The sequence below is a fragment of the Anarhichas minor genome, unplaced genomic scaffold (genome assembly GCF_050575085.1).
Source record: "Anarhichas minor isolate MPS153535 unplaced genomic scaffold, ASM5057508v1 ptg000011l, whole genome shotgun sequence".
Lineage (NCBI taxonomy): Eukaryota > Metazoa > Chordata > Actinopteri > Perciformes > Anarhichadidae > Anarhichas > Anarhichas minor.
In genome coordinates, this window is record NW_027466457.1 from 10154570 (window position 1) to 10167172 (window position 12603).

Here is a 12603-nt window from a genome sequence, read left to right on the forward strand (position 1 = left end):
AAGACATTTCTCGTGTTTGTGTGTGGTTGTTGCACAAACAGTTGCTTTCATTTAAAGATGAGTTGAAATGCAGGGGCGTAGCTAGGAGTAATGGAGGGGGGGAGGGGGGGCTTGGTTCCCTTAAACTTTCCTCCATGTTTGGTGTGTTTGTAGCCTTGTAGATGTCAAACTGCCTCAAATCCAGACACAATGTACATAAACGTAGACTGGGTATCAGGCCTGGACTGGCCGCAGGGAGCACCGGGAGACTCGGACAGGTTTTGACTAGAAAGAATAATGTGTGGAATATAAAGATATCTCTGGTTTTGCTGCATCGATTTTAGTTTTTTACTTTAAAAAGAATAATTTAATTTTAAAGATTGTCACACGATTGAAGATGAACTGCCTGAGATGAGGCTGCAGCAGCAGGGGGCGATGACAACAAGCTGCAGTCAAGTTTCCAGCAGCCTTCAAAGAACATATGGAAAGACAGAAATAATGACATCCTGCTAGATCTGATCTGTAGGCTACCTGTAGTTTGCAGATCACTTTCGGATTTATGAATATTTGTTTGCAAATATACATAAATGTGTGTGCATCGGGCATTGTTTTCTATCTTTATTCTTTTTACGTCTGCCTTGTAAAGCACTTTGGATGCTCGTTTTGATAAGTGACAACCAGAAACTACAATTACACAGAAGAATAGGACTTTCTACAAAACCTGGAGCTTGTTGTCCAAACTAAGAGCCAATCAGCTCTTGGATCAGGCAACAGCCAGGCGTTTCCCATCATGCCCTGGGTCTTGCAGTCAGTGGGAGAGCAGCTGCGGCTCTAAAAACTGCAGCCACCCCGATCTCAGGAGGTTAATGTGCATGACGTCAGAGCAAGTCGGACACTAATCTCACCAGCATGCATTGTGCGGCCATCGTGGTGATAGATTCAGCGCAGGCCTGGCTCATCTTGAGCAAGCCTTGTGTCATAGGAGTGCAAACCTGAATCAGTGGAGACTTTGTAACCTAACTTACATGAATTCAACAATTTATAGAATACTGTTCACTAACTTTACTTTGTTATCCTCCAGTGTGTCCCCGATTCTAACTAAGTGTTCGGGCTCAAAATAAGCCGTTACTACAGAAAGTTAGTCCGAAGCCGTCTCTCTGCAGCAGGTGGTGATTGTAAAAGTGATTCACAGTTGTAAACTGGCTTTCACAGTGGAGCACTTGGAGTGTAATTATGATCTACAGTTCATCATAAAACTATCAATATAATTACTTGAATGACTATTCTCTTATTAGAGTCAAATTGAACCGGCTCTTATAGCAGCATGACATTAGGAGAAAAGAAACATGAAAATAGATTTATTTTAAAATATTTCCATTTGAAGTCCATCTGATTTAGTTCATTTACATTTGAATGCCTTCGTGTTTTATTTCAGTTTGAACCATGATTAGATAATGAAGATGATCAAGTACTTCTTAGCCCAAAAGTGTACAATGAAATGTCCAAATACTTCTAACTCAAGGATGGATAAACAACTCTTTTTTTTGTTTCTTCAGAAATGCAGTTCAAGCACTCCTGTTCTTACATACACTTTGAGGACATTAACACGTTATACTGATATTTTCTGTTCAGAACAGGACCAAAATGGACAACTTGTGCAGTGAGCAGTAACATACAACAGGCCGCTGATCTGAGCTTCTTCCTGAGAGCTATCGACGTCAAACCTGGAGATCTTGAAATTCAGCTCATGATCATCCAACTGCAACTGGAGCTGAGTCAGCGAAATTCACAACTGTTCAGAATAGGGATGCACCATACCGATAACTGGGCTTTGATCTCGGCCGATCCGATACCAGGGTTTCATTAATAAGCTGTATGTATGAGGGCCACGCTGGTTGTTCAATGTGCACACAGAAACCAACAATGTGTCCGTCTCTCAACACTTTCTGACTTCCTGTCTGTGGCTCTCGTCTCCAAAATCCAGTGATTACAACTGAAGCTCTTTAAAAACTCATCACATAAATGTAGTTTCTTGTTTTAAACGGACAGTTTTCATTCCTGAAACGTGGAGCTCGTACCCTTTTGACACAGGCAAGATACAATCCCCAGTGCTACAAATACAAACAGACGCACTGTAAACATGGTCTCTAAGGCCTCGATTCACATCCCAACCACATTAGCGTTGTCCTCTTTCATTCAATAGCGCCTCGTCACTGAACACAAAGAATACAGCCTTAAATAAGAGAAAGAGGTGAAAAAATTTAGAAACAAGCAGACAAGTATTCTGCCCTTCCCTTCACACCATAAACACATTAATTAAAAACCTGTGTTTGACTATAAGAGTTAAAAATGAACACTACTCTCTTTAACGCTTCCTTTGTATTTGTTATTTATATTAACCAATTTATTGTATAAACCGAACATAGTTTAAAAAGGTCCCGGGTATCTGCAGTGTACATGTATTGACGATGGTTTGAAGGACCACAGCAGATACCATGACATAGTGTTGTGCTGAGGCTGGTGTACTGGTTATTTTGGTTCCCAGTCTGGTTGAGTCCTAGGAGAAGGTAGCGGTGAGGATGGCCTCTTGCTGCTGCTGATGGAGGATCCCGATGCCGACAGCAGGGGCGGGCAGAGCAGGTCGGCTTACTAACCGGAGCTGAGAAAGACGGAAGAGACGGTCTCGTATGTGTAACATCAACAACTCATTTTAGATCCATTAGGTTTCATATTGTACATCATATCATTTGAAAAACTGCTCACCTTGCAGGCCAGCTGCTTCTCAAACCTGGGAGCTACAAAAGACCAGGGACCCATGTTCTGTGGCTCCTCCTGACTCCAGATGAACTCTGTGGGAGATTTTGTTTTTTTAATGATTTACAGTTACAGTAAAAAAGGACATGACTCAAACATGTGACCTTTTCATGTAGTCTCGAGAGTTCTTCTCACTGAAACTGGATTTGCTTCAGCAGTAGTGCTTCAGGAGGGGAGGAACAATAAAAGAGAGCGCCAAAGTGAAACCTGAACTTTCGCGGTTCCTCATACAGAATCATGACATTTGAAATAATGAAAATAACTAAAACTCCAGCACACAGTGCCTTTTGTCAGACTCCATTTGTCTAGACAAGGATCACACGTTTAAAAAAAAAGGCTTCAATGATTTAGCTGATAAATTGATTTCTTGTTTTACAGAAAAACAATCAGCAATGATTATAATGTCGCTCAGGGGATGGAGCGGGTTGGTGGTCAAATTTCATGCATGTGACAATGACAATAAAGTTTAAGAGCGATTCATCATTCCGTCTTCTCATATATGAATATTGCAGATTCTCCTAGTAGAAAAAAAAAAAAAAAATCAAATTGAATATTTTTTGTTGTCAAGCAGCTGGTCCGACATTTTAATACGTTACCTGTAGAGTGAAAGCAGCATGGTAAATGCTTCCGATAGAACCTAAAATGCTGGATCGGTATCGGCGAGTACGCTCGTGATGCAAGTACTAGCTCTGCTGTGCTGGTAAAAGATAATGGGAGAAGATCGAATGTCAACAAATGCATCGTTGTTGAACTTAAAATCCAACAGCTGCAGTAGATACTCAACTCTCTTAGCTTATGAATAATAAACCCCACAAACACATTTCACATGTTCAGACAGGCTGATGGGAGAATCCCTCAGAAGTTTCAGGATGTTAGCTCTCCATGTGAAACCTGCTTCCTCGTCCTATCATGTGCTGTAATTGTGTTGCAGTTGGTTTGAAGAGCAAAAACAATCTTCAGCAAATACAGTTAAACCACAAAATGCAAAGATTTATGGGTAAAGAGACGGATGTTGACACTGATGGTTCCTCGTGCTCGGAAAGTCTTGCCTAACGAGATGAAGGGGTTCCCAGTCAGAGTCGGGATTGACACTCATTCAGCTACAGAGGGAGGACGAAACAACAGAAACACAATAGCCCCGCAATAACACCGGATACACTGATGCACCGGCATTCACGCTGTCTTTGTGAGTCGTCTACCGTTTTCTCGAGGATTCAGTAATAAAAGTGAAGACTGTCAGACGTCTATTGAAGTTGCCGCACGCTGCTGAATGGCTTTCAACTTGCTTTGACTCATTTGAAGAGCTGCTTTTGTAACAGTTTGTCTGCCCGACACTCACATTTTAGATTGGCTGTATCGAGCGACTCTGGCCCCGAGTGCATTGAAGAAAATTATTTTTTTCTCCAAGTGATCAATGATTGAACTCAAATTACTTTCTGTCAATAAAAAGGACATGAAAGTGTCACCTTTAAAATATAGCAGGAATATCTCAGCAAGACCAATACCTACAATGTGTGTGTGTGTGTATTGTTAGTGGGCCAGACTCATTTAAGGATTAAAACAAAATGTCGGCCCCACATTCATATCTTGCATCTGCTTTTTATTACATTGTAGGTTTTTAATTCTGCCCTGTACCTACAAAATACAATACAAAAGTATAATATGAATACATTTGCGTTGACTGCAGGATTACGTGGCGGAGCAAAGGGGAAGTTCCTCAGAAATCATGACGTTTGCAAAACACAGCAAACGTGTCAGAAAAGAGGAACAGTGGAAACAAAGAGACCACAGATTACACCACACCGTACTACAAACTACCATCTAGCTGAATATACTAATCAAACACATAGTGGACTTATCATTTATCTCTCAAGTCATTTTAATGCCTCTTAAAAATGTCCCTTTGACCTTTGTGAGGTAAAAATGTTCCTGGACTAAGTTGTTGTTAACTAACTGTTGTTGTGATGGCACTTATGAAGCCAGTGTGCCTGCTAACAGTCAAGCTGGACGTCCCACACATACCTTTGGCGTTGGGGTATTTTTTGAGCTCCTGCTGCAGAGCGTCCAGCGGGAACGGACACAGCTCCTCCACTCGGACTAGAGCCGTGCTCTGCTTGGCTGCTGACGTCTCCCTCTGTTTCAGCAGGGCATAGTAGTGCTTCCCCGAGCACAGCACCACCTTCTGGACACTGCATGGAATAACAGAAGTATGTATGGGTTATACTTTTGAAGAGTCTTCCACATTCTAGCAGGTAATAACTATATTTCACCACATTGAGGACACACTACAGAAATCATCAAATGTTGCGACTTCTGTACCTTTCTGCTGAGACTGAAGTATCGCCCAACACTGTTCTGAAAGATGTTCCTGGTGCCAGTTCACTCAGACTGGACGCTGCCCCCTGAGGAAACAACACACGCTGTTGAGCCACTTGCATGAACATACATCTGTGTAAAGGAGTTAGAATCATGTTATACGCGTTACTGCTTACAGAAAATCTGAGCAGTGTCTTGGGTCCGACCACAATGAGAGGTTTGCGGAAGTTACGGATCATCTGCCTCCTCAGCAGGTGGAAGTACTGAGCAGACGTGGTGGGGTTGACCACCGCCATGTTCACACAGTCACTGTCCACGCCCTCTTCTTTACTGTCGCACATCTAAAAAGGGACCAAACAGGACGAGTTAGCAATCAGTTACAAGTCAGGGAATGTGTAACTTAACACATAAAGCTGCCGGTAGAACACACACATTCAGTTAAGAAACACCCAAACTTAATCTGTAAACCAGTTAACAAATAACAGCAGAGATAGAGCCGTGCTCTGAAGAATAAAATAAATAAAACGTTCAGAAACGCAGAGATGTGTCAGCAAACTGGGAAAAAAAGACCCAATTTCTGTATTCTTTTTTTTTTGCATGAAACTACCCTCCACCGATATTCAGGAAATGTTAATATAATACCAAAACTAGAATATCCGCCTCCGCCAACAGTTCAGACATGTTTTATGAGGACACATTGACCTTTGACCTCCCGAATCTAATCAGTTCATCCTTGTCCTAATTGTGCAAATAGACGTTTGTATTTTGAACAAATGCCTTCAAGGCGTTCGTGCAATATGAGAGTGCGTTTGAAACGCAGCATCGATCTTCTGTCTGCTGATTGCTAATGGACAATTAAGAAACATCACATCTGTGGATTAGTTATTGATTATATCCGTTAGTGGTCTGTAAGTTACATCCTCTGTCCTGCATTGGTACTGAAGAGAGCTGATATGGATTTTTGCACCACAACACTTGTTGTATTTTGCATTGGACACTGAAAATCAAATAGGTGGAGAGAAAAGATTACCTCTGAGCTGGCTGACCTAAAACATTTAATTCAACAGTCGGTGAATTTGCAGGACTTCAACATGTATTTATGCAGCGCTGAGATGAGAAAGATCCACAAGATCTGACTAATCGGGACAGTTGTACGATAGCAAACATGGTTGTGTGAAGGATAATGCGTGTTGTCATCAAAGCACTTTATCCAGTCAATCTGGATTTAATGAACTGGTATGACAGGCTTCGGCTGACATGAGGCATCTGGGTTTGTTTGGTTTTCAGGCAGTAACGTAACATTAAGTGCCAAGTCAAGCATATCGTTTCCCAGCTCAAATAAAAAACTGGGATGCTGCCACGAACGCTACGTAAAGTCATAAACCGCTACCTTGGTTTGACATGGATTACCTGGAGGAAGCGCTCCATACGGCAGGACGAGTGTTCAGGTCCGGCTCCGTCGTAGCCGTGCGGCAGCAGGATCACCATCCCGCACTGTAGCAGCCACTTGGCTTCACCTGGGGACCACACAGCAGTTTCACATCTGACGTGTGAAGATTTTTCCCAAAATGTACAAGATAATGAGAGTCATAGTCAGACGTTTACCTCCAGTGAGGAAGGTGTCAAAGATGATCTGCGCTCCGTTAAAGAAATCTCCAAACTGAGCCTCCCAGATGGGAAGTAGCTTCGGCTGTGCGATGCTCATACCGTATTCAAATCCAAGCACCGCCTCCTCAGACAGTGGGCTGTTACACACCTAAAACGCACAAAGATGTCACAAGAATTAAGGTTATGATTATGTCACGCATTAGATTATGTTTTATCTGGTTTATCGGGGGTTTTACCTCCAGGAAACCCGTCTGCTGAGGGCTGATGTGGTTCAGAGGGATGTACATGTCATTAGTGTCTTGACACACCACCATGGCGTGTCGCTGACTGAACGTGCCTCTTCCAACGTCCTGTCCGCTGATTCGAACATCGAAGCCTGTAACAGCAATAATGTGAAATCTACAAATCCACTTCCTGACAGCAACACGACGAGAGGATTCTTACGCTTGCTCTGCTGAACACTGACCTTGGGAGAGGAGGGAGCCGAAGGCCAAGGCCTCGGCTGTGGACCAGTCCAGTCTGGTCCCTTCTTCCAACTTTTGCAACCGAGCCTGAGTTCACAAAGAAAGAAAGAGAAAAAAACATCATCCAGCTGCTGCCAGGTCGACAAAAGACAATAGAAACGACGGAGACGCTGGCCACACCTGTACATGGGTCTTTCTAAGGTGGCTGTGCAGCTGGATTTCCTCAGGGATGTCCACAGATTTCCCTCCCACAAACTGCAGCAGGGGAACGGGGACGCCCGTGTCCCAGGTGGTGACTCGGGCCTGGGGCTCCACCAGACCCGCCCAGCGGCCCTGCAGGTTGGTGAGCAGCGGGCTGTACAGGGTCATGTTGGATAGCTTGTCGTTGAGCATGCCGTAGTGTTTGGACTTGATCTCCTCGCGCTCGACTTCGGTCATCACACCCTCAGAGATCAGCTGGTCTGAGTAGGAGTCGGGGATGCTCTTACGGGATCTGAGCGGATGCAACAATGTCCGTTTCATTAAGAAGACAACATACAATATATCTACAGGGGGATAAAAGCTTTGTTAATCTACACAAATAATTCTAAAAGTGCTTCAGGAGGTAAAAAGTTGCAGCCACACGTGATCATTACTTAGTTTAGGTTTGTTTTTAGCACGACACTCAAGGTTTTATTATTTTTGTTTGAAAATGTTTGCCCTTTGCAAAAGCACTTCCCTCTGGTCTACCAGCTAGGTCTTGGAACATGGACCTTTGTAAACTTTTAAATGAAACTGTAAATAAATTATACCTTTTATTCAGATTAAAAGAGTTTATGGATACTTTCTTTTAGCAACACTGAAATTGCACATAACCAAGGCTGACATTAATTGGCAACCGATGGTTAAACGCTGCCTCGATTGGTTAGTTTGTTGTGACACAAAGTAAACCGAGTCAATTTCACCGACCGGATGACCTTGTACATGGCCGGGTTGGTGAAGAAAGGCTCGTCCAGCTCGTTGTGGCCCCACTGACGGTAGCAGATCAGGTCCACGATGACGTCTTTCCTGAAAAGCCGCTGGTACTCCACAGCCAGCCGAGTGGCCCGCATCACGTCCTCGGCATCGTCGCCGTTTACGTGGATCACAGCACAGTTCACCATCTTACCTGTGGTACAGATAAGTATGAATTTTTTTTAACAAATCCGTTTTCAAAATACTTAAAAATTGCACAAAAGCACATTTTCAAATGCAGATCGACAGAGGCGTCCGTGCTAGATAGGAAAGTAGCACATATTCTATTATGTTTATATGTTTCACTGACCGACGTCACTGCAGTACAAAGAGGATCTCCCCCTCTCGGATGGAGTGGTGTAACCCACTTGGTTGTTCACAATGAGGTGGATGCTCCCACCGACTCTGTAGTGGGGGAGGTTGGAAAGGGTCAACGTTTCTGGAACGATCCCCTGGCCGGGGAAAGCGCCGTCACCATGGACCTGTGGAGAAGAGAACAGAGATCGACTTGATGTCAGGCGGATCAATATGTTTTGCTGCTGCTGCCCCCCCCTCCCTCCCTCCGCAGCAGTACTTTTAGCTGTTGTGTACCTGCAGACAGACGACTTGGTCCCCCGGCTGGGCGTCGTCTTCGGGTGAATAGTCTCCTTCTTGCCTGAGCTGCTGCCTGGCTCTGGTTTTGCCCTGAGCCACGGGGTTGATGGCCTCCAGGTGAGAAGGGTTGGGCAGCATGGTCACATGAAGAGGTTTTGCGGCTCCGAAGTCCAACTCCACGGAGGAGGTGAGGTGGGAGAGGACGTCGCCGATGGCTAGCGAGGTCTCGGGGAACTCGCTGAGGCCGCGCATCTTACGGAACATGAGCTGAAGAGAAAAACCCTTGTTTACACTTAGGCAGCTGGCTGGGACTTTCTGTTTACTTGCGCTGCTGATTACAATCGTGGAGAATAAACAATCTAATCTCGTCACGGATAATTTGAAAGTGTGCATGTCTCAATTAAAGGCTGATTAACCTCTGGCGGCAACTTCAGCAGGCCCGTCAGGAGGTTGAGTCGGCCTCTATGAGGCATGCCGATGATAATGTCCGTGACTCCGCTGTGGGACGACTGGTGGAAAAGCTCCTGGAAGAAGCCCATCATGCTCTCTGCTCCTTCTCCTCCGTAACGTTTCACAGTAGAAAACTTGGTGGCCAGAAAGTGGTCAAATTCCTGCAGGTGGTGAGAGAGGAGTAAAGAAACGGATGGATTAAAAACATGAAACATGATGAGATGGATCAAATAATACAGCACTGCATCCTCTTCTTTCTTCTTGGAACCTACCTGAGACTCCAGCATGATCTTAGCCACCTGCTTCCTCTCCTCCGTGGAGAAACTCTTCTTCTTGAGCTCCTCAAAGCGGTCAGCGACCCACTCCCTCTCCTCCAGGCTGCTCAGCTGGATGGTCTCTACCGACAGGTGGCCACAGTAGGCTCCCTCCAGGTAGGCCTGAACCTCTTCCACCGAGGCCTCCGCTTTGCCAAAGTGCTGCAGACCTGCAGAAGCACATCGAATGAGCGCTGACAACACAGACAAGCGAGTTTCTGACTGTGCCTTAAAGGCAAACATGAGGGAGGAGTGAACAGAGGCGAGCATTGTTTTGGTGTTTATCATGTTTGATGTACTGAGATCACAATTGTCTTTCATCGTATCTAATTAAGGACAATGTTTTACCGACTGCTGGTTTATGGTGAAGCAAATGTAATTAGCTGACTTTTCACAAACTCATAAGCACTTTTATTTGAACCTTAGCTGATCCTCCAACCCTCTCCATCCTTAGGTTTATAAAACAATAAGATGTAAAAAATAAATGAAATCAGTTATTTATACAGCACTTGTAAAAATAGGTGTAGTTACAAGTTACTTCCAGATTCATTATTTTGAATACAAATTATAAAATATGATAACTTGTAATAAATTAAACTGCACAACATTCTATAAAATAGTTTAAACTAGCTCCACCATGACAGGCTTAACGAGTATAAAGCTACTTAATACATGACTGCATCAGAAATATTAAACAAAAAATACAATACTTATATACTTTTACTTACATGTTACTTGTATGGTATTTTGTACACTGCTGTAGTACTTTAACTTGATTTAAGAATCTAAATACAACTTCAGAGAATGATTATCAGTGCTTATCCTGCAGTGCATGAGAACATCAGAATAACATGATGGATTACAAAGTGTTGCATGTTTATTAATGCACCATAGATTGTGTACATAACCACCACAGCTGTCGTGTACCTGAGGTGTTAAGGTGTCCAGTGATGGTGCCAGTCAGCATGTTAATCTCCGGGACGCTGTCAGCAACAGGCTTTTCAGGTAGTAAGGGGTTAATCTTCGCAGCCTTGTGCCCATGTGCTCTGTAAGCCTCCACCAGACGGGCAAGACCATGATCTGCAAAACAGGCCCCCAAAAAGCACACTTCAATGTCAGCAACACAGCTACTGATACCCTCGAGCTGAATCAACAATACGCAATTGACAGTTTAAATGGGAATAAGTTATTTTACACAAGCTGGAATCAAGTGAAGCTGCAGAGTTATAATTAGTACTTATTTGACTTGGTATCGGTCATAGTGTTAAGTTGCTGTTAGTCTAAATTAACCCCATACTGACCTTGGTTGAGTGCTGCGATGCGGTCGTCCTGTGACTTGTGGTGTCTCTCAGTCTCTTTGGGTCGGTATCCGAAGACACCTTTCTCGGTGTGATAACAGCCGGCGACCACCTTCCGAGCGACAGCCGGTGGCAGTCTACTCAGCGACTTTCTCAGGAAAAGTACAGCCGACATTGTTTTTAAAAAGTGTAATTAAAGCTATAATTCTTGTGAAGACACGCCAACGGCTACAGGACGGCGGCCATACTTATCCACGACGTTATGGGAGGAGACGCCGCACTGGAAGCTGATTGGCTGAGGTCCTCACAACCCTGTTACGAGAATATCTTCCCCTTTTAGTTTATTTTTTATTACTTTTGTCTCATATTTATTAAAAACACCTGATTTGTATTTGTAGTACACGATAATATGTTTTGGGGCAACGGTTCCTTGTGTTCAAACTCGAAAAAGAAATACTGAAGTACCTGAAGTAGCCCCCGTTACGTAGCGCAACAAGTGTCAAAAGAACATGGTTAGTGCTGCGTTTAGGTGATCCTTGTAAATTCCAGTATGCACATTTAAAAGTTGGAAAACAGGATTTCACGTGATTTTGGTATGAAATCGACCCGTCTGTATTTTTCTATATATTGCTTTGTGTAGATATTCATTGCTCTACAATTAGCCGTACGTTTAAAGAGCATACTGGGGACGAATTCAAGTGAGGATCATATGTTATGGCCTTCACAGTCTCCAGATCTCAACCCAATGTCACACTTATGAAAGATTTTGGAGCAATTTGAAAGTAAGCTTTCCACCAGACTCCTAGAGACAGAGCTGTACACCAACTGCAGAGATGCCAGTTTCTCCACCCACACCACCGTCTTCAGACCATGATGCAAGGCAGCAGGACAAGTTGTGTCTTGGTGGAGTAGGTGAGGCTCTCTTTGTCCCAACAGAAATACCTTTATTATACCACGTTATACTGAGAGTACTACGCTGCTAAAGCTATCTCCACATACAGAGTAAAAAATACATTTTCAAGGAGTTGTGGGCACTCAGAAAACCAAAACGATCAGGAAAATAATGGGGATTTTGTGGTATAGTTTGGTTTTTGGAGCTTTTCTTTGAAGTAGGGCTGCAACTAATAATTTTATTATCAATTAGTCAGATGGTCATTTGTTTGTCATTTTGTATATAAAATAGACAAACAGCCACAATAACTTACAGAGCTCTAGGTGACTTCTTCAAATTGCTTGTTTTGTCCGACCAACAGTCCAAAATCCTAATCCATAGTGTAAATGTATCGTCACTATATAACAGAGAGGTGAAGCAAATAATCACATTTGAAAAGTTGGGACCAACAATTGTTTTGGGATATTTGATGTCAGGGTTGCATCAAATGATTATTTCCATTATTGATTATAATTGTTTGGTTCTTTCATGATATGGAAGATGGAGAAACGCTTAATATCCTCACATTTGAGTTGCTGGAAGTATTGAAATACTCATCAATCTATTATCAAAATGATCGCCAATTAGATTCTGGTGACTAAAAATAATGAATCTTAACTCAACTAATCATCTCACTGTAGGTTGTCTAAACTCAAGGTGTTCACAACTATTAACTCAGCTACATAACAGGATATATTAGTTTACACCTGTAGATGTACAAGCGACCCAAGTTAAAGTAGAAAGAAGTTTTATAATTGAAACCTCAAATAATCACCACTAACACTGAGAAATAAGCAAAGAGAAGCACAACGAAGAGAACAAGTTAGCGAGACATGACACAC

The 12603-nt window shown here is 43.2% G+C and overlaps 1 protein-coding gene across 6 annotated transcripts; it reads right to left on the reverse strand.

Annotated features, from left to right (window-relative positions):
• Positions 1-1322: 1322 nt before the first annotated feature.
• Positions 1323-12588, reverse strand: dhtkd1 (dehydrogenase E1 and transketolase domain containing 1). Of its 6 annotated transcripts, none has more exons than XR_012953390.1 (18): positions 10834-12588; positions 10460-10612; positions 9491-9702; positions 9185-9379; positions 8766-9035; positions 8485-8656; positions 8130-8328; positions 7362-7674; positions 7184-7268; positions 6954-7093; positions 6715-6865; positions 6520-6626; positions 5286-5450; positions 5113-5195; positions 4816-4982; positions 3390-3490; positions 2743-3311; positions 2576-2638 (listed from the first exon to the last, which is right to left on the reverse strand). XR_012953390.1 is itself a non-coding variant. In XM_076089335.1 (17 exons), the coding sequence occupies exons 1-17, from the start codon at positions 11003-11005 to the stop codon at positions 2537-2539; spliced, it is 2772 nt and encodes a 923-aa protein (XP_075945450.1). In that variant the 5' UTR covers positions 11006-12588; the 3' UTR covers positions 1323-2536. The 6 variants fall into 6 exon arrangements, 1 of the variants encoding a protein (XP_075945450.1); XR_012953391.1 differs by having other exon boundaries at positions 2589-2638; positions 2743-2828; XM_076089335.1 differs by lacking the exon at positions 3390-3490 and having other exon boundaries at positions 1323-2638; positions 2743-2828.
• Positions 12589-12603: the final 15 nt, after the last annotated feature.